The sequence below is a fragment of the Pseudorasbora parva genome, chromosome 25 (genome assembly GCF_024679245.1).
Source record: "Pseudorasbora parva isolate DD20220531a chromosome 25, ASM2467924v1, whole genome shotgun sequence".
NCBI lineage: Eukaryota > Metazoa > Chordata > Actinopteri > Cypriniformes > Gobionidae > Pseudorasbora > Pseudorasbora parva.
This window is the reverse complement of record NC_090196.1, coordinates 14,322,499-14,344,957: the sequence shown is the minus strand read 5'-3', so window position 1 is coordinate 14,344,957 and position 22,459 is coordinate 14,322,499. Positions and strand designations below refer to the sequence as shown.

Sequence of the window (22,459 nt, the reverse complement as noted above, 5' to 3'; positions counted from 1 at the left end):
CTCTGAATGAGTTAGATTTTCATATGAAAGCCATGATAATTGAAAGAAGTGTAATTACTTAAACTGAAATAAAAAAGAAAGGTCCATTTTGACTAATTTGACATCGACGCATGGTTCTGTGGTTGAGGACTTCGTTTCTTGGTGTACAAACTGTGGCCTAAACTTAAATTTAGCTAAGACCAAGGATATGATTATAGACTTTGGAAAGTCTGTTATTCCTGTCTCTCCTACTGTTATTAATGGTAGAGCTCTTGAACTGGTGGATGAGTATAGATACTTGGGTACAGTGATTGATAATAAATTAAACTATAATGCTAATACTGATGCCATTTGTAAAAAGGTCCAACAACGCTTGTTTTTCCTAAGGAAAATGAATTCTTTTAAGGTCTGTAGAGTGCTAATGATACTGTTTTATCAGAGTTTTATTGAATCTGTTATTTCCTATTGCGTCATTGTATGGTTTGACTGTATTACGTTGTCTAGCAGGAATAGATTGATGAGGTTAATTAAGACTGCATCTCGGATTATTGGAGTTACCCAGATATCGGTGCAAGACATTTTTAAAGAGCGCATTGTTAAAAAAGCCAATGTGATAATTAATTCCTCTTCTCATCCATTGCACAGAGAGTTTGTGGTACTTCCATCAGGACGTAGATACAGAGCAATAGGAGGGAGAACAAAGAGATTTAAACACTCATTCATACCGACTGCCGTTTCTATGTTAAACCAACTGTAATTGTAATGATGTGTGTGATTGTATAAATTATGTGTTTGGGACACTTGTGCAAATTAAATTTCCTGTACGGATGAATAATAAACTGAACTGAACTGACGCAGACCATATGAATTTCTTATTTACTATTCCAATTTACATCTAAAATGCTTTGTGCTAATGTATCTTGTAGTGCATGTCCATTTGCCCATATCTTTTCTGTATTGTTCCATCTCGTGGATGGCTATGTGCAAGCTATGAGAATAACATAGTTTTGTGTGTGTGTGTGTGTGTGTGTGTGGGGGTGTGGGTGTGTGTGTGTGTGTGTGTGGGTGTGGGTGTGTGTGTGGGTGGGTGTGTGTGTGTGTGTGTGTGTGTGTGTGTGTGTGTGTGTGTGTGTGTTCATGGACCTCAAGATGAGATGCAGTGTCGGCAAAAAAAAAAAAAAAAGCAGACGGCTGTCGTTACACTTTACACTGTGTTCATAAAAATATAGCACCAGTGAAAGACTGAAGTTATGCAGTCTGAACAATGAGAAATTAAGAAATTAAAGCTTAATATTTGACATGGACACGCTGACCGATTAACATTCATGAGCTCAAGTCTCACGGCGAGTCTGATCCAGTTTTACGCCACCCTGTGGTTGTACCGTGATATGTTCACAGCAGGACATAAAAACACCATGTGCTGAACTTTTGAAAAGACACCAGTGCGCAGTTTGATTTACTGAGGGTTAGTTGCTGAAATTTAATTACATTTTTTATTTCTATTCTATTTTACTCACCCTCATGTCATTTCAAACCTGTAAGACTATCGTTCATCTTCAAAATGCAAATTAAGATATTTTTGATGAAACAGAGAGATTTCTTTCCCTAAATTGACAATACATGCGCCTTTGTCAGAGATCGTAAAACAAATCCTTATGATCGAGTGGTTAAGTCCAAATTTTCTGATGAGACATGATCACTATTTAATGAACACATTTAATTTAGGCTTTTATTCACATATAAACATTTATCAATCAACGCACATCAGTTTTGGTAGGTGAAGCTCAAGCATTTTCACTTTACATGTGAGAACCAATGAGGTTCATTCTTGTGTTACGCGTCACGTTTGGGCTTCAGCAAGAACCAATGAGGTTCATTCATGTTACGCGTCACGTTTGGGCTTCAGCAAGAACCAATGAGGTTCATTCATGTTACGCATCACGTTTGGGCTTCAGCAAGAACCAATGAGGTTCATTCACGTGTTACGCATCACGTTTGGGCTTCAGCAAGAACCAATGAGGTTCATTCATGTGTTACGCATCACGTTTGCGCTTCAGCAAGAACCAATGAGGTTCATTCATGTTACGCATCACGTTTGCGCTTCCGCAAGAACCAATGAGGTTCATTCATGTTACGCATCACGTTTGGGCTTCAGCAAGAACCAATGAGGTTCATTCATGTGTTACGCATCACGTTTGCGCTTCAGCAAGAACCAATGAGGTTCATTCATGTTGTGCATCACGTTTGCGCTTCAGCAAGAACCAATGAGGTTCATTCATGTGTTACGCATCACGTTTGCGCTTCAGCAAGAACCAATGAGGTTCATTCATGTGTTACGCATCACGTTTGCGCTTCAGCAAGAACCAATGAGGTTCATTCATGTGTTACGCATCACGTTTGGGCTTCAGCAAGAACCAATGAGGTTCATTCATGTGTTACGCATCACGTTTGGGCTTCAGCAAGAACCAATGAGGTTCATTCATGTTACGCATCACGTTTGCGCTTCAGCAAGAACCAATGAGGTTCATTCATGTGTTACGCATCACGTTTGCGCTTCAGCAAGAACCAATGAGGTTCATTCATGTGTTACGCATCACGTTTGGGCTTCAGCAAGAACCAATGAGGTTCATTCATGTGTTACGCATCACGTTTGGGCTTCAGCAAGAACCAATGAGGTTCATTCATGTGTTACGCATCACGTTTGGGCTTCAGCAAGAACCAATGAGGTTCATTCATGTGTTACGCATCACGTTTGCGCTTCAGCAAGAACCAATGAGGTTCATTCATGTGTTACGCATCACGTTTGGGCTTCAGCAAGAACCAATGAGGTTCATTCATGTGTTACGCATCACGTTTGCGCTTCAGCAAGAACCAATGAGGTTCATTCATGTGTTACGCATCACGTTTGGGCTTCAGCAAGAACCAATGAGGTTCATTCATGTGTTACGCATCACGTTTGCGCTTCAGCAAGAACCAATGAGGTTCATTCATGTTACGCATCACGTTTGCGCTTCAGCAAGAACCAATGAGGTTCATTCATGTGTTACGCATCACGTTTGCGCTTCAGCAAGAACCAATGAGGTTCATTCATGTGTTACGCATCACGTTTGCGCTTCAGCAAGAACCAATGAGGTTCATTCATGTTACGCATCACGTTTGGGCTTCAGCAAGAACCAATGAGGTTCATTCATGTGTTACGCTGCACATATTAGCTTGTCTTTATGTTCACTGATCAGTGTTTACGTGAATAAAAGCCTAAATTCAATCTGTTCATCATATAAAGCGATTAAGTCTCCACAGAATTTGGACTAAACCACTTACTGTAATCCATATGGATTCATTTTACAATCTCTTTTTTAACTTTTTGAAGGGACAAAGTGGTAGTTGCAAAGCTGTCAATAGAGGGACTGTTTTTTAAAGATGAACAGAAGTTTTCCACAGTGAGTTATTCATTTTGAGTAAACTAACCTTTTAGGTTGTCCCACCCTTATGCCAGTAAACACATCAGAGAAGATAGATATTATTTTGATTTAAGGACACATGAATTTTATAAAAATAAGGGTGTGTATGGATATATATTTCATAATAAATATTGCAATATTAGAATTGAGTATTCAATATTAGAAATACAAGAATTGTTCATTTTGATTTCATGGTGACTTTAGAATAATATATAAAAATCCTGAGATGTATGAAGAATACTGAGGGACTGAGTAACACATTGCCATGCAGCAAAGTATGCTGGGCATTCTCTCGGCAGATGGTACCAGTGTGAGAAGAGCCTAATTGATTGGGAAAGCAAGTAGATGACGAGGGGTCATGTGGTTATGACTTTATTAAGAGCCAGCAGCACCTGATAGAAAGCCTTTGGCCCTCTCAGCACAATCCCAGCCAAGCCAAAGAAGTCAATGTCAGACGAATGCTAATGTCAATTCATGAACTATTAGGCAAAAGTTGTCTCTTCGCTTAGCTGTGGATGGAGCTGATTTAGCATTTGGCTGCATTGTATGTTTCCAGAAAACAATTAGCTACCCATTATGTGTTAAACCTGTTAACACTGCAAAAAAAGCTTTGCTTATTCAGTATTTTTGTCTTGTTTCCATTTAAAAATTCTTAAATCAAGATGCATTTCTAGATAAGTAAAATAAGATCTTTTTTCTCTTTTTCTGCAAAATGAAGTGAGTTTTTACTTAAAACAAGCTAAATTATCTGCCAATGGGGTAAGAGAAATAATATTTCTGATTGAAATCTTCTTTCTTGTTTCTGTCCCAAACAGTTTTTTCTGTTTCTGTACTTTTTCTTACCCCAGTGATTTTTCAACATTACACTTACAATAACGTATTGGGATGGTATTGTGGTACAGTGATGATATCAGATTGTATTACCATGGTACTTGCAATATTCTGAGGTACTTCCCATGAATGCAAAGTTTTGATAATTTTTAAGTAAAATTTATTTTTACATGGTACTCCAAAATTATAGCAATATAATGGTCCTATACTTTCATATACTTGTGGTCTTTAAAGAAAAAATAGACAATTAAAATAAAATACTTGTATGCATTAAATTGATCAAATGTGGCAGTAAAGATATGTTAATGTTACAAAAGATTTCCATTTCAAGTAAATGCTGTTCTTTTCAACTTTATATCAATCAAAGAATCCTTAAAAACGGCATCAGTTTCCAAGTTTTCAACATGGATTATAGTCAGAATTTCAGAAATGTTTATTGAGCAGTAAATCATCATATTTGAATGGTTTCTGAAGGATTATGTGGCACTGAAGAGTGGAGTAATGATGCTGTAAATTCAGATTTGCTTCAGGAATAAATTACATTTTAAAATATTTTCAAATAGAAAAGAGTTATTTTAAATTGTAATAAAATCTCACAATATGACTTGTGTTTTACTGTATATTTGATCAAATAAATGCAGCCTTAGAGAGACTTTCAAAAACATTAAAAAAATCTTACCGATCCCAGACCTTTGAATGATAGTGTATCATAAGCCATGTTAATATCATGGTCCTTTTTCGTTAGTGTTTGCTTTGAAAGGAGTTGACCATTTCATGGGACCTATCTAAGAAAAGTACATAACTTTGCTCTTTTCTCTTCTGTAGCGTACGTGCTGCAGGTGAAGGTGGAGATGGAGCTGGAGATACAGCAGTACGAGAAGACCAAAGCTGTGAGAGAGGAACAGCTGGAGAGACTCACACAGATCTGTCAGGAACAGGCCGTGAGTGATGATCCACTAATGCTTCCTGTTCTGCGCTTCACTCCTCTCTGACTTCTAATTTACCAAAATGACACCAAAAGCATGGATATTAGGCCATGTACTGAATATACATGTATATTCAGTAAATGTTGTCCACTTCACTAGTACTTTAGGTCTTTCTTATCTTAGGCACTGGTATTAGGATGTGTTTTGGTTGACCAGATTGCAAGTGAATACAGGAGTAAATGGGGTCGCTTTGAGCTTTTCCACTTCCAGAAGTAGTCCAAAACACATCTGACTGGATTGCTTTTGTAGTGTAAACACTCCTGTGGACGAATGCGTTCGAACAGAACACAAAACACCGTCTACTCTCTGCCTACTGACCTAATGCACTAGCCAGACGGGATTTCAACTTTGTCGGCTGGAGACCCGAGTTTGGTTTGAAGATGAAACATGTACTAAGCACAAAGTTCTCTCACCATTCCTGATTTCTAACACACTCACACTTCGCCGTGATCTTGCGGCTGTCAGAGAAAGCTGCTGTTCTCTGTGTTTTTCAGTCTCTCCGGGCATGTTCGTATGTAAATTGCGTGAGCTCATTTAGACCGAACGATCTGAAAAAGCCCATATTTACCTGCCCATACACCCTCCCCTTGAAGAAATTTTGACAGAAGTGATTTTAAGTGGAGACAGATTAAAACACCGGGTGTAAATGGGGATTTGTTTCCCTCGTCTACATGTGATCCGATTGAAAGGCATCTTAATACCAGGTGTAAACAGATCCATAAACTGATGTAGGGGTGACATCATTTTCACTAAAGGAGGACATTTAAACATCATCAGCCAAACAGGTAATCTCATCTACGATATCACTAGTCCGCTTTCAAAGCCTTGTTGTGTTTCTAATCGCACTCCTGTAAACTATTACAACTCAAACTCTCATTGGATGGTGACGTTGAAGTCATGTGACCCTAGTGTAGTTCGCCTACAGCTTTTGACTTCTGCCACCTGTATTTAGGCTTCAGAATTCTTAAAGGTTGGGTTCATTTGTGAAGATTATCTTAATGAACAAACATGGCAAGTATCATAAGCTTTTGTTAGTCACAGACCTTTTTTTCGGCGATAATCCAAAAGCCAGTCCTATTGTTTTTTTTTTTTGAGGGACCCAGTGTGATGCAAACTCCGGGTTGGCCTACAAATATACAGGTCCTTCTCAAAATAATTGCATAGTGTGATAAAGTTCATTATTTTCCATAATGTTATGATAATTTAACTTTCATATATTTTAGATTCATTGCACACCAACTGAAATATTTCAGGTCTTTTATTGTTTTAATACTGATGATTTTGGCATACATCTAAAAAAATTAGCATATTTCATCCGACCAATAAAAGAAAAGTGTTTTTAATACAAAAAAAGTCAACCTTCAAATAATTATGTTCAGTTATGCACTCAATACTTGGTCAGGAATCCTTTTGCAGAAATGACTGCTTCAATGCGGCGTGGCATGGAGGCGATCAGCCTGTGGCACTGCTGAGGTGTTCTGGAGGCCCAAGATGCTTCGATAGCAGCCTTAAGCTCATCCAGAGTGTTGGGTCTTTCGTCTCTCAACTTTCTCAATATCCCACAGATTCTCTATGGGGTTCAGGTCAGGAGAGTTGGCAGGCCAATTGAGCACAGTAATACCATGGTCAGTAAACCATTGACCAGTGGTTTTGGCACTGTGAGCAGGTGCCAGGTCGCTCTGAAAAAACAAATCTTCATCTCCATAAAGCTTTTCAGCAGATGGAAGCATGAAGTGCTCCAAAATCTCCTGATAGCTAGCTGTATTGACCCTGCCCTTGATAAAACACAGTGGACCAACACCAGCAGCTGACATGACACCCCAGACCATCACTGACTGTGGGTACTTGACACTGGACTTCAGACATTTTGGCATTTCCTTCTCCCCAGTCTTCCTCCAGACTCTGGCACCTTGATTTCCGAATAACATGCAAAATTTGCTTTCATCCGAAAAAAGTACTTTGGACAACTGAACAACAGTCCAGTGCTGCTTCTCTGTAGCCCAATGTGGCTTGACCTGGGGAATGCGGCACCTGTAGCCCATTTACACGCCTGTGCACGGTGGCTCTGGATGTTTCTACTCCAGACTCAGTCCACTGCTTCCGCAGGTCCCCCAAGGTCTGGAATCGGTCCTTCTCCACAATCTTCCTCAGGCTCCGGTCACCTCTTCTCGTTGTGCAGTGTTTTTTGCCACACTTTTTCTGTCTCTTTATGTCTTTCTGTGTCTTACCCTCTCGCTTGAGGGTGTCAATGATGGCCTTCTGGACAGCAGTCAGGTCGGCAGTCTTACCCATGATTGCGGTTTTGAGTAATGAACCAGGCTGGGAGTTTTTTAAAGCCTCAGGAATCTTTTGCAGGTGTTTAGAGTTAATTAGTTGATTCAGATGATTAGGTTAATAGCTCATTTAGAGAACATTTTCATGATATGCTAATTTTTTGAGACAGGAATTTGGGGTTTTCATGAGCTGTGTGCCAAAATCATCAGTATTAAAACAATAAAAGACCTGAAATATTTCAGTTGGTGTGCAATGAATCTAAAATATATAAAAGTTAATTTTTTATCATTACATTATGGAAAATAATGAACTTTATCACAATATGCTAATTTTTTGAGAAGGACCTGTATGTCAGCGCTCTGTTAATTACTGCAGCACGCTATTTTTGCCCCTCTCTAAAAAAAAGTTTTTTCCATTTTGCTTTAGTCATCATTGTTTGTTTCACCAGCAGAGGGCAGCACTTTGACACACCATCACATTTCACTTCAATTTCATCCGCTCAGTTAGACAGCACATGTAAATATTAAAGTAGATATGCGTTTTTGATGGATTAGATTGTATCCGTTATAGACATTTTATTGCAATTAAGCCATTTTAGGGTCACTTCAAAAAGGTTTTTTTTTTTGTCTGTCTTGAATTACATGCCACTGTAGTTGCAGACTCTGATGTATGTGAATTGTCTCACATCACAATGCGTCCTGAATATATCTCTTATTTTTAACAATAAGCTCATACTTTATTTCTGATCGGGTCTCGTCGGATGATGCAAGCTCCCCTTTCAAGCAGCAATTCAACCCAGAGTATTACATAAAGCAGTCACGTGACCCGCCCAACCTGTCCTGGGTCCACCAGACAGATAACACAAACAGGGATCAATGCACACCACTGAATACACAGTTTTCCCTAGATGTGTTTCTGTTGTTTCTTCTGCTTGGGGATGAAGGAAGATAAGACTCTGATAGTAGTGTCTTGGAAACTGATCTGAGGCCTGTCGATATCAGTGCAGCGGCCCTGAGAACAGCAGAGGTCATTGATTCACTATCGGTTCATGCTGATTCAACAAATAAAGCATATGTAGGAAGGAGATCCCGTTTCGGTGTGCTTATATATGATTTGTAATACTGCCAGTAATAAATATATTTAATAAACTAAATAGCAATAATTCCAATCAATTATAGTTATAATAATATCTATGATAATAATAATAATAATAATAATAATTATACATTTTATTTATAGGTGACTTCCAAGGCTAGATCAATAATATACAAAGCAATACAAAACACATACCATAAACATACAACTATTTCAAAGTATAGTCAAAAAACTGAATAACCACTCTTCTCCTCTAAATATCAGGAATGATCATTGGAAAAAAACTGTACCTATGTATAGTTATCATTTATAATTAAAGAGATATAATCTTTGAACTTCTCAATATATAGGTTTTTCCAATGGTCATTCTTGATATTCTGATAGAAAGATGGCAGATCAATTATATTACAATTAAATGGATCTGGAGTTCATAAAGGTAAACATTAAAAGTACATGAAATATTTAAGAATCTACACAATTTGTAGATCACTAATCAAATATGGCAAATTTTGCCTTTGTACAAAATGTCAGATGTCCTTGTTTCCACTGAAGTCCAATTGAATTTAGTCATTATACTTTTTTTAATATTAATAAAAATCAGTCAAAGGATTCTTAATGACTAACTTTCTGTCATTAAGATCTTATTTTAATGATAGAAAATGAGATTACTGATAGAAATTAATAATTTATCATATTTAATAAGTATTTAAAAATGTATTTCATTATTGACGACAATATTTTTGAAATGGGTATCCTTGTCTTTTAGTGTGTAATGTATATGTTTGTGCATGTATAAGGTCTGCAAAGTTGCGAGGCTCATAGTCTCATGATATATTCTATCTAACAGAGAACATTCCTCAAACATCCACATCACAATGTCAAATATCAGCATAATGCCGCCCAAAGGTATGCACGAAGAGAGAAGACGAGGCTTCGATGAATTGAATTGTCGTCAGGTCATGGAGACGCTGTGTGTTTGGATGCGAAAGCAAAACTGCTTTGTTTGGCCTTCTACAAGCAGATGAAATTAGGTTAAGATTTATTTATAAAGCAGTGCAAAGTTTGCTTGTGCACAGCACATTTTACAGAGGACAGCTTCCTGAACCTGGGAGAGTACAACACCGGCTTTATACAAAGACTGCTTACCACTGTGAAATGTTGCCATTGATCATTCACAATTTCAGAATCTGACTCTGGCTCAAACTGATAAACCGACGACATTATTATTACCTGTGTTTACAAAAGCCTTGGAAGCCGAAGCTCATGATTATGGTAAGCGCCGTTACATTTCTGACACATGCTTGAGGTGTTTAGCCAATCACAAGGCACTGGCTCAGCTGGCCAATCAGAGCACTCTGAGCTTTTCAGAAGGAGGGGCTTTGTAGAAATTAGCTCGTTTCAGATAGACTGGGAATAGAGCATCTACAATATTGTACAGTATGTGTTTTCGAACATTAAAGAATGTTAACTTATTCACCCAATAATCAAAATTATAAACTTTTAAAATTGCATCATATGACCCCTTTAAAAAACAGTTATGCATTGACAAAGCTGTCTACAAATTTTAAAGTTAACACAATTGCACAAATGCTCACAACTGTGATTAACAGCAATTCAACTGATACAGAAGTTGGCATGAAATGAAGTTGCGATTTTCTTCCCTATTGTGACTAGTCTGAATGCCAGCTGAACTTAGCCCCGTCCACAACATTTGAGCTCAGGAAGTTCAGTCTGGACTGATCCGTTGTGGAGCAACTATGCTCGAACCAGAGCTGTTCGGACCAATCAAATGATCAGGGTGGGCTTTATATGATGGACAGATCATCAACAGTAGTGTATTCATCCACCAAAGAGCGCTTGGGTTGAATTTGTTCTAATCCTAAACGGAGAACTTGTTCGTATGTTAATTCACCTTTACTATTTCTTTCAAAAATGATGATCGTGTTGGTAAGTGTAATAAGGTTTGTAGATGGGAAGGAAGGAGGCGGGAACCGGCGAACGTTCAAACAACTTTTATTAATTCAAAATAAATAAACAAAACGAAAGTAAAACCGCGGGCAGCCCCTCACGGACGACAAAATAAAACTTGGGCAGCCCCTCACGGACGACTGCCCACAAACACATAAACAAAACATAACATAAAATCCAGGCCTGGTCCTCTCTCGTCTTCCGCAGCCCTTGCTCCTCCTTATATGCTCCCGTCACATGGCCGCGAGACGAGACCGGTGTGCCACGCAGCTGGCACTCGTGAACATTAATCACCGGCCCGCTCTCGCGGTCCCTCGCCCCGCTGCCTGTCACACCACAGTAAGTATTCCGTGTATCCTTAAATCCTTTTACAACACCAGCAAAGATCATTTGCACTCTTCTTCTTCTACTACTTCTTCCAGTGTGTGTGATGTTGAGTTCTGTAAGGCTATAGTGTGACAAATCTTGAGTGAAACGGCTTCTAGAACAAGTATAAATATAGGGCAGGACTTGATTTTGTTCATGGGGAATTGATTGGATGTTGTGGTTTGTTGAAAGTTATTTTGATTAAAGATTACATGAAACATGAATTTCCTTTGCAGACCCTGTAAAGGAATGACATCAGAATGACATCATCATGTATATACTTTCCATTTTAAATGTCTGTGGGGGAGCTATGATGTCATATGTGGTACCATTTGAAAGCTTGGAGTCTCTACTTTCTGGAGATATGCATCACTTTGCCATTTGTTTTACACAAAGTAATGTATTTACACTAAATTACTCTGCTACCATTTCCGCCTTGATTTGGCCTACCCAAATTGAAAAGCCTCCCATACACACATACAGTGGTCCAAAATCAAAATTTTGGTGTCATTTTACAGGAAACCCATTGAAGTTACATAAAACACTGCTAAGAGTGATAAACATGTAAGTATAGGTTGTCTGAGCTGTAATAACCCACAAAAGAGACGCTTTTTGATTTGTTTTGGTTAAAAATTCATTTTGAACAGGGCCTGAGTTACACACATTCAAAACCGAATTTATAAATAAAAAAATTTAAAAAGCGCCTAATTTTTGGGGAGGTTATTACAGCTCAGACAGCATATACTTACATGTTTATGACTTTTAGCAGTGTTTTATGTAACCTCAAAGGGTTTCCTGTAAAATGACACCAACATTTTGAACTTAGATCCCCATATGTGTGTATGGGAAACTTTTCCCAGGGCCAAATCCAGGCGGAAATCCCAAAAATTGTATTAGTATGTGTCTGTGTGTGTGTGTGTATATATATATATATACATATATATATATATATATATATATATATATATATATATATATATATATATATATATATATATATATATATATATATATATATATATATGCGCACGGATAAACCATTTATAATAATAACTATAATTGATTTCATGGTGACTTTAATCTGCCTGGCCAGTACTTTAGTCTATCTGTGTTGTTCTCTTTGGCAGTTTGAGATCAGGCAGTTGAGGGCTCACCTGGCGCAGCAGGATTTGGATCTGGCCGCTGAGCGAGAAGCCGCCATGCAGATCCACCACGTATGGGGGAAACAGAGCTTCCAGGAAATAGACGGCCTTCGGCCCGCCGGATCTGACAACGAGTGCCGCGCCAATACCAGAGAACCCAGACCTGCTCCAGGTATCACTGTATCGCTGTCTTCCTGCTACAGAAATGTAGTTTATACATGTGCCACTAAAATGTCTCTGGGAACTTTCAGCACAGTACTGTTTTAATTACATCACTTTATATGATTATTCTGTAGATATATCCAGGCGTCCATTTTATACAAATAATGCAAAATGTAGTTTCTGGGCCAGTAATAAATATTTATTTACTGATCATTTTGCTCAATTCACTCACCATTATTTTGCATGTAATAGAAATCGAATGAGTATTTTGGCTTAAGTTTAGTGATTAATGGCTTAAGCCTTATATGTATTTGAGTATTAATGGCTTAAGTTTAGTGATTCTCCTCTGTGCATTTAATTAAACACAGACAACATCCATCCAGTATTTACTGTGACAGTACAAGCAGGACAGATCGTATGATATCCCATTATAACAGACCGCTATAATGTTCGCCACATTATGTCAGGTCACATTGGGATCTGTTTGGCAGGAGTACAGCTGTTATACACACGCGCGCACACACACAAACACAGGCTGCTCTGTGCATTGGGCCTTGTTCCTCCTGAAAGAGTATTCAGCTACGGCACAAACATCTGTTCCTTTAACCTGAAAAACCCCTCAATGGTCTTCGTGCAAGCCACACTTCATCCCCCAGAGGACTGTGGGAAATGCGGGCACCAGGAGCCAGCCCGTGGCTTTTTCCTCTAAACGGCACATGGAGAGAAATGCTGTCAAAGCAGAGGCCGACCCCTGGAGACAGAAGAGCGGAGGAGAGGAGACGGAGTGACGGTTGCCTGAGGGCTCGTATCTTAGCGGTCATATTTTACATTTGGCGCCTCAAAGACACATATAAGAGGCGTTTAAGCACCGAAGACAAAGACGCAAAAAATATAGGAGCTGCTGAGTGATCTCATTTTTTAAAGAGCTGCTTTTTGAAGTCGTGGCCGCTACCTGTCAGAGTTCAGCGAGAGCGAAGGCTCTTTTATCTCCGCTGTGGTTCACATGAGAATTTACTGCGACCACAAAGAGATACAGCGTGACATGATCATGTTGAATCATCGCTCTCGATGTCTGCTTAGTTTCAGGAACCGGATTCCTAAAATACTGGATGGAGACACCAAAAAGAAATAAAATGAGTTAAAAAAAGGTTCAGCGCATAAATTCGTAGATGCAAACAAGAAAAAACTGCCAACAAGGTTAGAAACATTACCCTGACTGAAAATGTTTTCTATGAAAACAAACCTTCACATTTTTCTTCCCACTTGAATGTATCTCCTCATCCTTCCCTCTGGTCATTTTGACCTGAACTCCGTTTAAAGATGTAAAAGCGTTTTTAAAGTGTTTCATTGAAATAGTCCGAAAACGTAAAGACTTTTATCGGACTTGAATCACAAATACACAAAAAAATTCTGGATTCGAGGAGGTTTTATGTGGTTGTAATAAAAAAGTTAACAATCAATATCCTTGCGGTTCAATTTGATCTCCTTAGAAATTAATGGAATGCGAGGAATGCTTCTGCTCAAAATTAAAAATGCTAAAACTTAACCAAAAAACTTTTGTAATGTCTACATGTGTATCAAGAACTGACTTTAGGACTCGGCGGAACAGCTCATTTGATCCATATGGAGCTGTAAGTCCATCTAGTGGTAAGAGTCATGAAATATCATGTAATATATATATATATATATATTTATTTTTCACAAGATGTCAGCAGAAACACCCAAATTGACCCCAATGTGAGATATTTTGAGCTTGTTACTCCGCATGCATTGTAGAGTTATTTTGAATTTAAGTTGAAAAAATGTGAAGAATGTGCTTAAGTTAGATTATTTATTAATAAAGCTGCAGTCCGTTCGCCTGGTTCTGCCCTCCTACGTACTTCCACTCAATTGTCATTTTCCTTCAGTACTATGTCTGGGACTGTTGTGTATTCTTAGGTTTTCTTCGAACAAATTTTTACCGGTCCAACAGAGGGAGTGTCTGAGAACGATGACGTTGATGTCGAGCGCTAGTTTGAGTTGTAGTTCAGTAATGGCGGCGGAGAAAGATGCGTACGAAACCATTCATTCCGTTGTGGCACCGCTGCCGAATATCCAGAAGTTATAGCCGGAGCAATAACAATCGTTGCTGAGGTTTGTTGGTGGCTATCCTCCCCAACAGGGTGAATTCGGGAAAAGTTAGATTTTCCAGCTCGCTCCATTAGTGGTGAAAGAGTTGGCTGAAGCCCTATTCTGACAGTGATTGTTTCTCGTGGGGTCGGAAGGTATTGCCATCATTTGCAGGGGCTAGTCAGTGATTTTATGGCCGTCCATTTCCCACCGCCCGCGTAAAAATCACCGGCCGAATTAACTACTGCTTTTGAAAAACAACAAGGTCATGTGGTGATGTAATAGCTGTCCGAATCCACATCTCTGAGTTTTCAAGAATATATCGCTTCAAAGTTCACTGTTTATTATCATTTTTGACCACTGCAGAGCACCGTACGGTTGCGCTTTGCTGTTATTTGGATGCCTTTCTAGACTTGTATTTCTTTAAAATGCTGGCAAGTATTTACAAGAGCAATATATTTCATCACCGCTCAAACTAATTATAATAAAAGCAGGTGAACATTTGAATTGGTCTGTTATTTATAGAAGCATTTATTATCATACCAAGCATATGATATTTTATTTACAGCATACAATCATGTTACGGACCACGTGAGCAGTCCGTTCTTCGATCACAAAACTCTCCCGTCCACCGTGGCGTGAATAAATCACAATCCGAATGCACGAGTTTTAGGTTTTATCCTATAGTTTTATCACTGAGGTGTCTTGCACAAGCACATTTATTTTGACGGATTTCCATGTGTGAAACAAACAGAGTACCCACCTTTGCGGAAGTAAAGACTTGTCAATGGAGAGTGGCCAGACTCCATGTACAAATGAAATGTGCGAGAGTCTGGTAAGAATTTTTGAGCAAGTACATAACTAGCCAGTGCTCAAAACTATCTCCTTACTTTAGCCTGATTCACAACAATAAGCTTGTAATAATGTGTTATAATTGAGTTAATTTGAGTTTTTGCTGAGTTTCTGGCTAACACCAGACTCAATTTATTAGATTCATCCACGCTGAGGAGCCCATGCACGATGCATGTAAAGATGATAATCCTGCAAATAACTGCTATTGCAGGTTTCAAACAGAGATGGCGATAAAGAGGCAAAACGAATGGACTGCAGCTTTAAAGGTAAATATAAAAATCAACCAACAAAAAAAAAGTGCATTAAAAAATAATAAAAATGAAATGACAAGCTTTCTGGAACAAAAAAATATATATTTTTAGGGCCGGGGTCATTTTGACCTATGAGGGAAGGATTTGTTACAGGTTGCGAGGGAAGAATGGTGTATGGTTATTTTTACTGAAAAAATAACCTCACACACTCATTCCAGTCGGCTGTAAATCGGCAAAGCTCGACCCTAAGCAATTCTATGGTATTTTGGCAAAAGCAATGATTACAGTTGTACATTTTCAATTTTTTATATTTTGAAGAATATGGTTTCATATTAACTCTTTCTTTTCCTCTCTCCCTGGAAGAAGTAAAAATGTGTGTGTGGTCATCTTCATCCTCATGTGTTATTTATCCGGCTGTGATTGTCTTCCTGGTGTTTTAGTCGGCTCCCCATCTCCTCCCGAGCCTCCGTTTGATGAATATTTCAAACAGTAAAAATGAATTTAAAAAGGTTCTGTGAGTTGGGTCTGGTCTCCAGAGATGTGCGGATGGCACTTAGACTCCTCGCTCTGCCAGGCAGATCGTAAGACCTTCTACCCAGCCGATGACCTCCGCTGCATCTACAGCCACAACCGCATCAGACAGATGCTTTTTGGGTCAGGAGGCCGAGCAGTAAATAACGGTGGCCAAAATCAGAGCATTAATGCATCGCTTAAACTTTAGCACGCTTCACTATTTAGTTTAAGTCCCATTATACAGCTGTGAAATGAGAAAAATGATCAGAAAACCTTTACAAGATTTATTTGGATTCTATTTTTCTAAGAACTTGCTACTAAAAAGATGTTACTAAGTTTGTTTGTTTGGGGCTCATCAGATCACATGATGAATTTGCATTTGTTTTGTTTCAGAGAGTGTTGTTCAGGATGATATGAATAACTACATCAGTCAGTATTACAGTGAGCCAAGTAGCGGTAAGCATTTATTGCTTTTTAAATTATACAATGTTTTATTATATATATTTAATTTTTCTTCTAGGTTAGATCTCTGCATATAATTTGTGCATGTCAATTGCATATGGAATACTGATTTTACCAAGAGTAACATGTTCCTGGATAAACATCTTTGTTGCTCCTGGAACAACATTCTAATCAACCAATCAGATTTGAGGGTCAAGTTTACAGTTTTGTCAAGTTTCGGTTTACAACCAGGGTTATGTGCTTCTACACCAGTGTTATCATTTCCCTCTGATTTTTGGGAGAAGTTATGGGTTGGGGTAGGAAGAAAGATTTTTTTTTTTAGGAGGAAACTTTTCATAGTTAGAACTAGTGGCAGCAAAAAATTGTGTTTACACCGCATAAACTGGGGACCAATTTTAGTTCGAGGAACGCCTTTTGGGAAAATAATAGTGCTTTTCCACTGCATGGTCCAGCTCACTTTTGGAGGGTTTACCAGTACCTGGTATGTACCTGGTATTTTTTGTAGCACCACCTCGGTTGAGGTTCCAAGTGAGCTGTCCCGATACTAAAATATAACATGTAAACCATAGACTGTAAAAAAATATGGACGTAGTGTCCGTGACGTCACCCATAGGATTCTGAAGAGGAGTTTTGAAGCGTAAAGTAGAGCTGGCTGTTGCCATCTTGGCCAGACTGATCTCATGAAATGGCGTATGTATGACACACCAATTCGTGCCATTTTGGCATGCTATCAAGACGCATAATCGCTTTTTAGCGTGTTTATCAACGCTGTTTCATTCTATCCCCCTACACTGCCCCTACCCAACACACACACACTGCCCCTGCCTCTAAACCTACCCAACACACACACACTGCCCCTGCTCCTAAACCTACCCAACACACACACGCACAGCCCCTGTCCCTAAACCTACCCATCACAAGAAACATTCTGCATTTTTACATTTAAAAAAAAACATAATTTAGTATGTTTATAAATCCATTTACCTTGTGGACACACATATTCAGACACATTTTGAACGCGTAACTCAAACTCTTCCCTTAACCTACCCATTTGTGTATTATAAAAAACAGGATTTAACAGGCAGATACAAGAAAGTACAGAGGCCTTAACTTTTCTGGCGTAAAGTTGGGAATTTTAACATGGGGCTCAGTGATATTCTGCTCCCTTCTGTCCCTAGTGGCCAGTCGAGGAATTGCAGTTTAAGTTACTTCTGTTTTGGCTTAAACAGAAACGGGGGGAGGTTGCCGCTTGGTGTAAACACTGCAGATCACTAATTGGTCAGAGAGTATCGTCACTACCAGCATCATTGGATTTGTGACATGAGACACCAAACCCGCTAGATTTAAACAGTCAGCAACAGCCACCGCAGTATCATTTGTTCTCACGCTTTAATCGACCGTCGCACGTAACTTGAAAAAAGAAATGGCTGTATCGCGATCAGTGGACGAGGTGGCACTGCAACTATAAGGATCATTCAATAATCCCACCCACTTTGAAGCGGTACTGAATTGCAGTGAAAAAGCAATCCAAGCCAAAAGTAAAGCGAGCCAAGTCGTGCTGAGCCGAATCGGGTACCAAGCAGTGGAAAAGCGCCATAATTTAACTTCTACTTCAGAGTAAGGTCTGACCCAGCACAATAGGAACTACCAATGATACCAAGTGTACGCTGATTGGCCGAATACACGTGAAACACAGAATCATCCGGCACATGGCAAACGCTAATACTTGTAATATACTGTATAATTTATTTGTATAACAGTTCTACCTTATAATGTATTAGACAGGACCGTTAAACAGATTGTAAACTAAAGATGGAGAATGGGAGCAGTGTGTGCTCAGGGTCTGGAGTTCTCAGAATTGTAAAAATAAATGTCAGCTACGCCGTCATAATAAAAGTCACAACAACAAGTGTGGCTTACGTCACTTCAGAGTTCCTACTGGCGGTGTGAATGCAGCCAGGAAAATGTTCTTATGGGAACCTTTAGTTCTCGAAGAACCGCCCTGGTAACTAAGCTCCTTGAACTACCCGGTGCAAAAGCCCCTGGTTAGGACTACATTTTTAGACAGGAATGTTGTTTCAGGATCAACAAAATGTTGACCCAGGTATTCAGTATTTCTTGCATGAATTGGATGCATGCATACAAATTAGTGGTCGACTTTGAATAGCAATGTGGCTCATGGCTAATAAACTGTTGATCATTAAAAAAGTTAAACAAATGAGATGTAAAATAACTGAAACTAAACATTTGTACAAATTTTACTTAACAGCTGATAAAATTGAAATGCTGAACAGTCAGGCTGATATATCAGTTGACCAATGTTAATGTTGATGTTTAAATATTTAGAATGGCTCTCATTCACTTAGTTATGCAATCTGTTGTACATACAGACATCGGAGTGCCCGACCCTGGTGCTCGTGTCATAACCACGGCAGCCATCGATGTCCACCTTCCCACCAACCCCAACCAGTTGCCGCCTTCCCTCGTCAGTGCCGACGGCCCGGGAAGTGGCCAAGGGCGCACAGGCAGCTCTGTAAGTGAGGCATCCAGCACGACCATGTCCCGGTCGAGCTGTAGCTTCACGGCCCGGCAGCACAGCATCAGCAGCCACACGCTGGGCTCCACAACTGACTGCAGCTCAACCGTACGGGAGGCCTCCACCTCCGACTACAGTGGCCAGCGCTGCTGCCCTCCTCCGTACTGCAGCCCTTTGACCCTCGGGACGCAAACGGGCGTCCACGACCCCAGCGCGGTGGTCAAAGAGCTGCTCTCTTCCTTGTCCGAGGACTCCTGCCTAGCGCAGAAAGGCAGGGTGGACCCGGTCAACCTTAAATTGCCCAGTCCGGCAGGGTCGGTGAAGGCCAGTCCGGAACTGGAGCACAGGGTGAACATATACAACAAGAGAAACCAGGAGAGTCTGGGTGTATTCCAGACCAAGCCACTAATTCACCTGCAGGGGACCGAGCCATCTCTGGAGGAGAAGTACAGGCTTATGGAGCCGGCCGATACTCCACTGAGCCATATACCAGACACATAGAGCATGACATGTGGGACAGTAACCACCAACACCAGCTGAAGCAGCCTCTCTCTTGGCCTCTCTCTCTATATATATATCACTTACTCATTGGCTGTGTCCGAAAACTGAAAAATGGTGCCTTCACTGCCAGTATCTAAGGTAGGAAGGCGTCAAGGCTTATCCAATTCCAATGTTTGTGGAACATCCGGTCTACTGAAAGAGTGCGACTAGTCGAGTAATGTAAATGGAGTTTCATTCCAAATCTGCTCCAAAAAACGTTTCTGTAGTTTAAGCAAACCAACATTTTGGCTGGTTCATTTATGTTTGATAAGAAGCATTTAAGGGTAATTGGATAAGATAAGGGTGATTTGGACACCACTGCTTCTTGACACAAATGGTGTCCCGTCCTGTGCTGGAATGAACTACATGACAGAATGTATGTAGGCACAGGCATGCAGGGAAAAATTAGCGCTGAAAAGGTTATTTTTGTATATTTATTTGTAGGAGTTTCCCTTTCAGACGCAAAATATGTATGGGAGGATAGTATTTAAATGAATGGCACAAGGTGATTTACTAAGGTTTCCGCAACATTCCATGTCGCGTCGAATCCACATGTACCAGATGTGGCCCGGATCTGGGCCGACACTACGTTGTTGTCTGGTTTATTTACTGGCCAAAAAAGCATGTCTTAAAGCAGACGCTAATTTGCGCTGCTCTTGGTAGTCATCGTCAATGTATCACGCGCAGAACTTTCCACTCCCATCTAAGTTTTTTTGGAATTACGCTCTCGCACTAATTTGCCCTGTTTAGTCAATCTTGCGCTGAGCGTCATCCATTTGACGGCTTTGTAAATATTTTCAGAAAATAAATTACACATCATACACTGAGGATCACACTGATCACTCACAAACCGAGTTTCTGCAACATGCTTTAATGACTCCAGAATGTAAATCGGGGTGGCAAAACTCTGTGGCTCTTCAGAAGCAGGATTAGACAACCTGTCAGTCATCATTCCCCAACCTTTTCCTGGGGCCTATTGCACCAAACTAGGAAAAGGGATTAAGCCGGGATATCTTGGTAAACTTGTCATTTGGATGCAAATTTTATTGCACCACTGTAAAAAAAAAAAAAAAACCTGAAGGCACACTCACACCAAGAATGATAATGATAAGGAAAGATAACTGTATATTAGCGGATCAATTGAGCCAGGATCACCAAGATATCCCGGCTTAATCTCTTATCCTACTTTTGTGCAATGGGCCCCTGGAGGCACACAAACAGTTTCTGAACTCTTCCTAATCAAGCACACCTGATTCAACTCATTAATAGTGACTCAGATAAGGGAGCCATCCAAAACTTGTACTTGTCCAGGAACAGAGTTGGGAAACACTGTAAAACCCCAAATGACCCGACTAGCGGTAGAACAAGTTCACTAGTTGGTACGCCCCTAATACTGAAATTCCTCCATTGGACATATCTTTCCCCCTATATATCCTCCAACCCTGTGCAAGCCTTTCCCCAGACAACAACACTGTGTCACCCAGATCCGGCCCACATCTAGTATGTACCAGATGTGGCCCAGATCTGGGCAGACACCATGTTGCTGTCTTAGTTAGTTGAAAGAAAAGCGTCTGGCGTAGATGAAAGACATAACTTATAAACATCTGCAGAGAAATAGGCATTGAAGTCTTAAAATATTTGCTTGGTTATCTCTAAAGCTCACTTAAATTCATTTTAGATTCACAGGTGTGAGGTTCTGCCGTTTTTGAAGCCTTTCTGAAAGGTTCCTCAAATCTGACCCTCCTGCAACTCTAATCAAAAGCCACTTTTCCACCGTCAGGTTTTTAGAACGCTAAGCAGTGGTTACAGTTATTTCCACTTGAGCTAGGTTCGGCATGGCACGATTACAAACCGGCCTTGGAATTCTTAGCACGGTTAGCCAACCGTGCTGGTAGAATGCGTGTTGTGTCATCGCCACTCAGGATGGGTCACTTGTCTGTGGGATTTGAGGGATCATGAGGAATTAGGGTGTACCTTCATACAAACATTGAGTGATCGGACACAGCCAATCTGTCTTTCTCTGTGTTGAACAGCACTATGATACTCACTCCCAGGTTTCATGTCTCAGAAAGGGGCACAGGAAGTGACATGAGGATAATGCCCCCTGCTACCCGCCTCATGCAAAGTTCCTCCTTACAGATGCACATTTCTCTCTCTCTCTCTCTCTCTCTCTCTCTACAACTCTGCAAGAGCACTTGAAGTGTGCCACTCCTGCCAAAATTGCACAACCTTCCAAGAAGTCAGGGAGAGGTACTTCGGGAGCCATCATTGGAAGATTCTTCAGGAATTTCAGTGTGTCTGTTGGGCGAGTGGTGTATGAAACCAGCAAAGACACACTCTTTTAGAAGGTAGACCAATATCGGAGTGTGGCTGGAAGACTTGTGTTCTCATTCAGGGTGGCGTGGGAGGGAGTTTTTAATTTGTCGATTTGTTTATTTGTACGAAATGTAACTGACACACAATGTACAGTCCTTTTCCCCCTAATGCTGCAGGGTTAACATTTGATCCGTGTTCAAATGTGTCAAGCTGTGTGATTCAGCCAAATTTCTTACCTTTGCCTTTCTTACATTACTGATGCTGATGTTTGTATTCAAATTCTATGCGAGAAAAAACAAGTGCTAAACTCAAGTATTTTTAAAACGCAGAGAGCAAACGATAGGCGAACATTTCAGGTACACAGTATTAGAAGATTTTTATGAGAAATTATGGTTAGAATGTTGTCATAACCCCAAACCTTAACCCCCATCCCAATAGCATGAGCCTTTGAAAAGATCTATCTGCTTTCTGACTGAGGCAAATTAATCCTGTGTTATCGACAAGGGATTTTATAAACTGATAATGGGAGACATTGTCAAGCAATTAAAAGTTGGTCAATTCAAACATCCAGCTTCATTTTGTTTAATTGTCAGGTTTGTTGTAGCAAGGATGTCCA

The 22,459-nt window shown here is 39.9% G+C and overlaps 1 protein-coding gene across 2 annotated transcripts in view; it reads left to right on the top strand.

The window, feature by feature from the left end:
• The window catches only part of tmem266 (transmembrane protein 266), a 118,024-nt gene extending 95,605 nt beyond the window's left edge, over nucleotides 1–22,419 (top strand). For both annotated transcript variants that reach the window (XM_067435771.1, XM_067435770.1), the window contains exons 8-11: nucleotides 5,097–5,212; nucleotides 12,088–12,274; nucleotides 16,383–16,445; nucleotides 18,842–22,419. In XM_067435771.1, coding sequence (XP_067291872.1) covers nucleotides 5,097–5,212; nucleotides 12,088–12,274; nucleotides 16,383–16,445; nucleotides 18,842–19,488 — 1,013 coding nt within the window. In that variant the 3' untranslated portion in view covers nucleotides 19,489–22,419. The remainder of the gene's footprint in view (nucleotides 1–5,096; nucleotides 5,213–12,087; nucleotides 12,275–16,382; nucleotides 16,446–18,841) is intronic.
• Nucleotides 22,420–22,459: the final 40 nt, after the last annotated feature.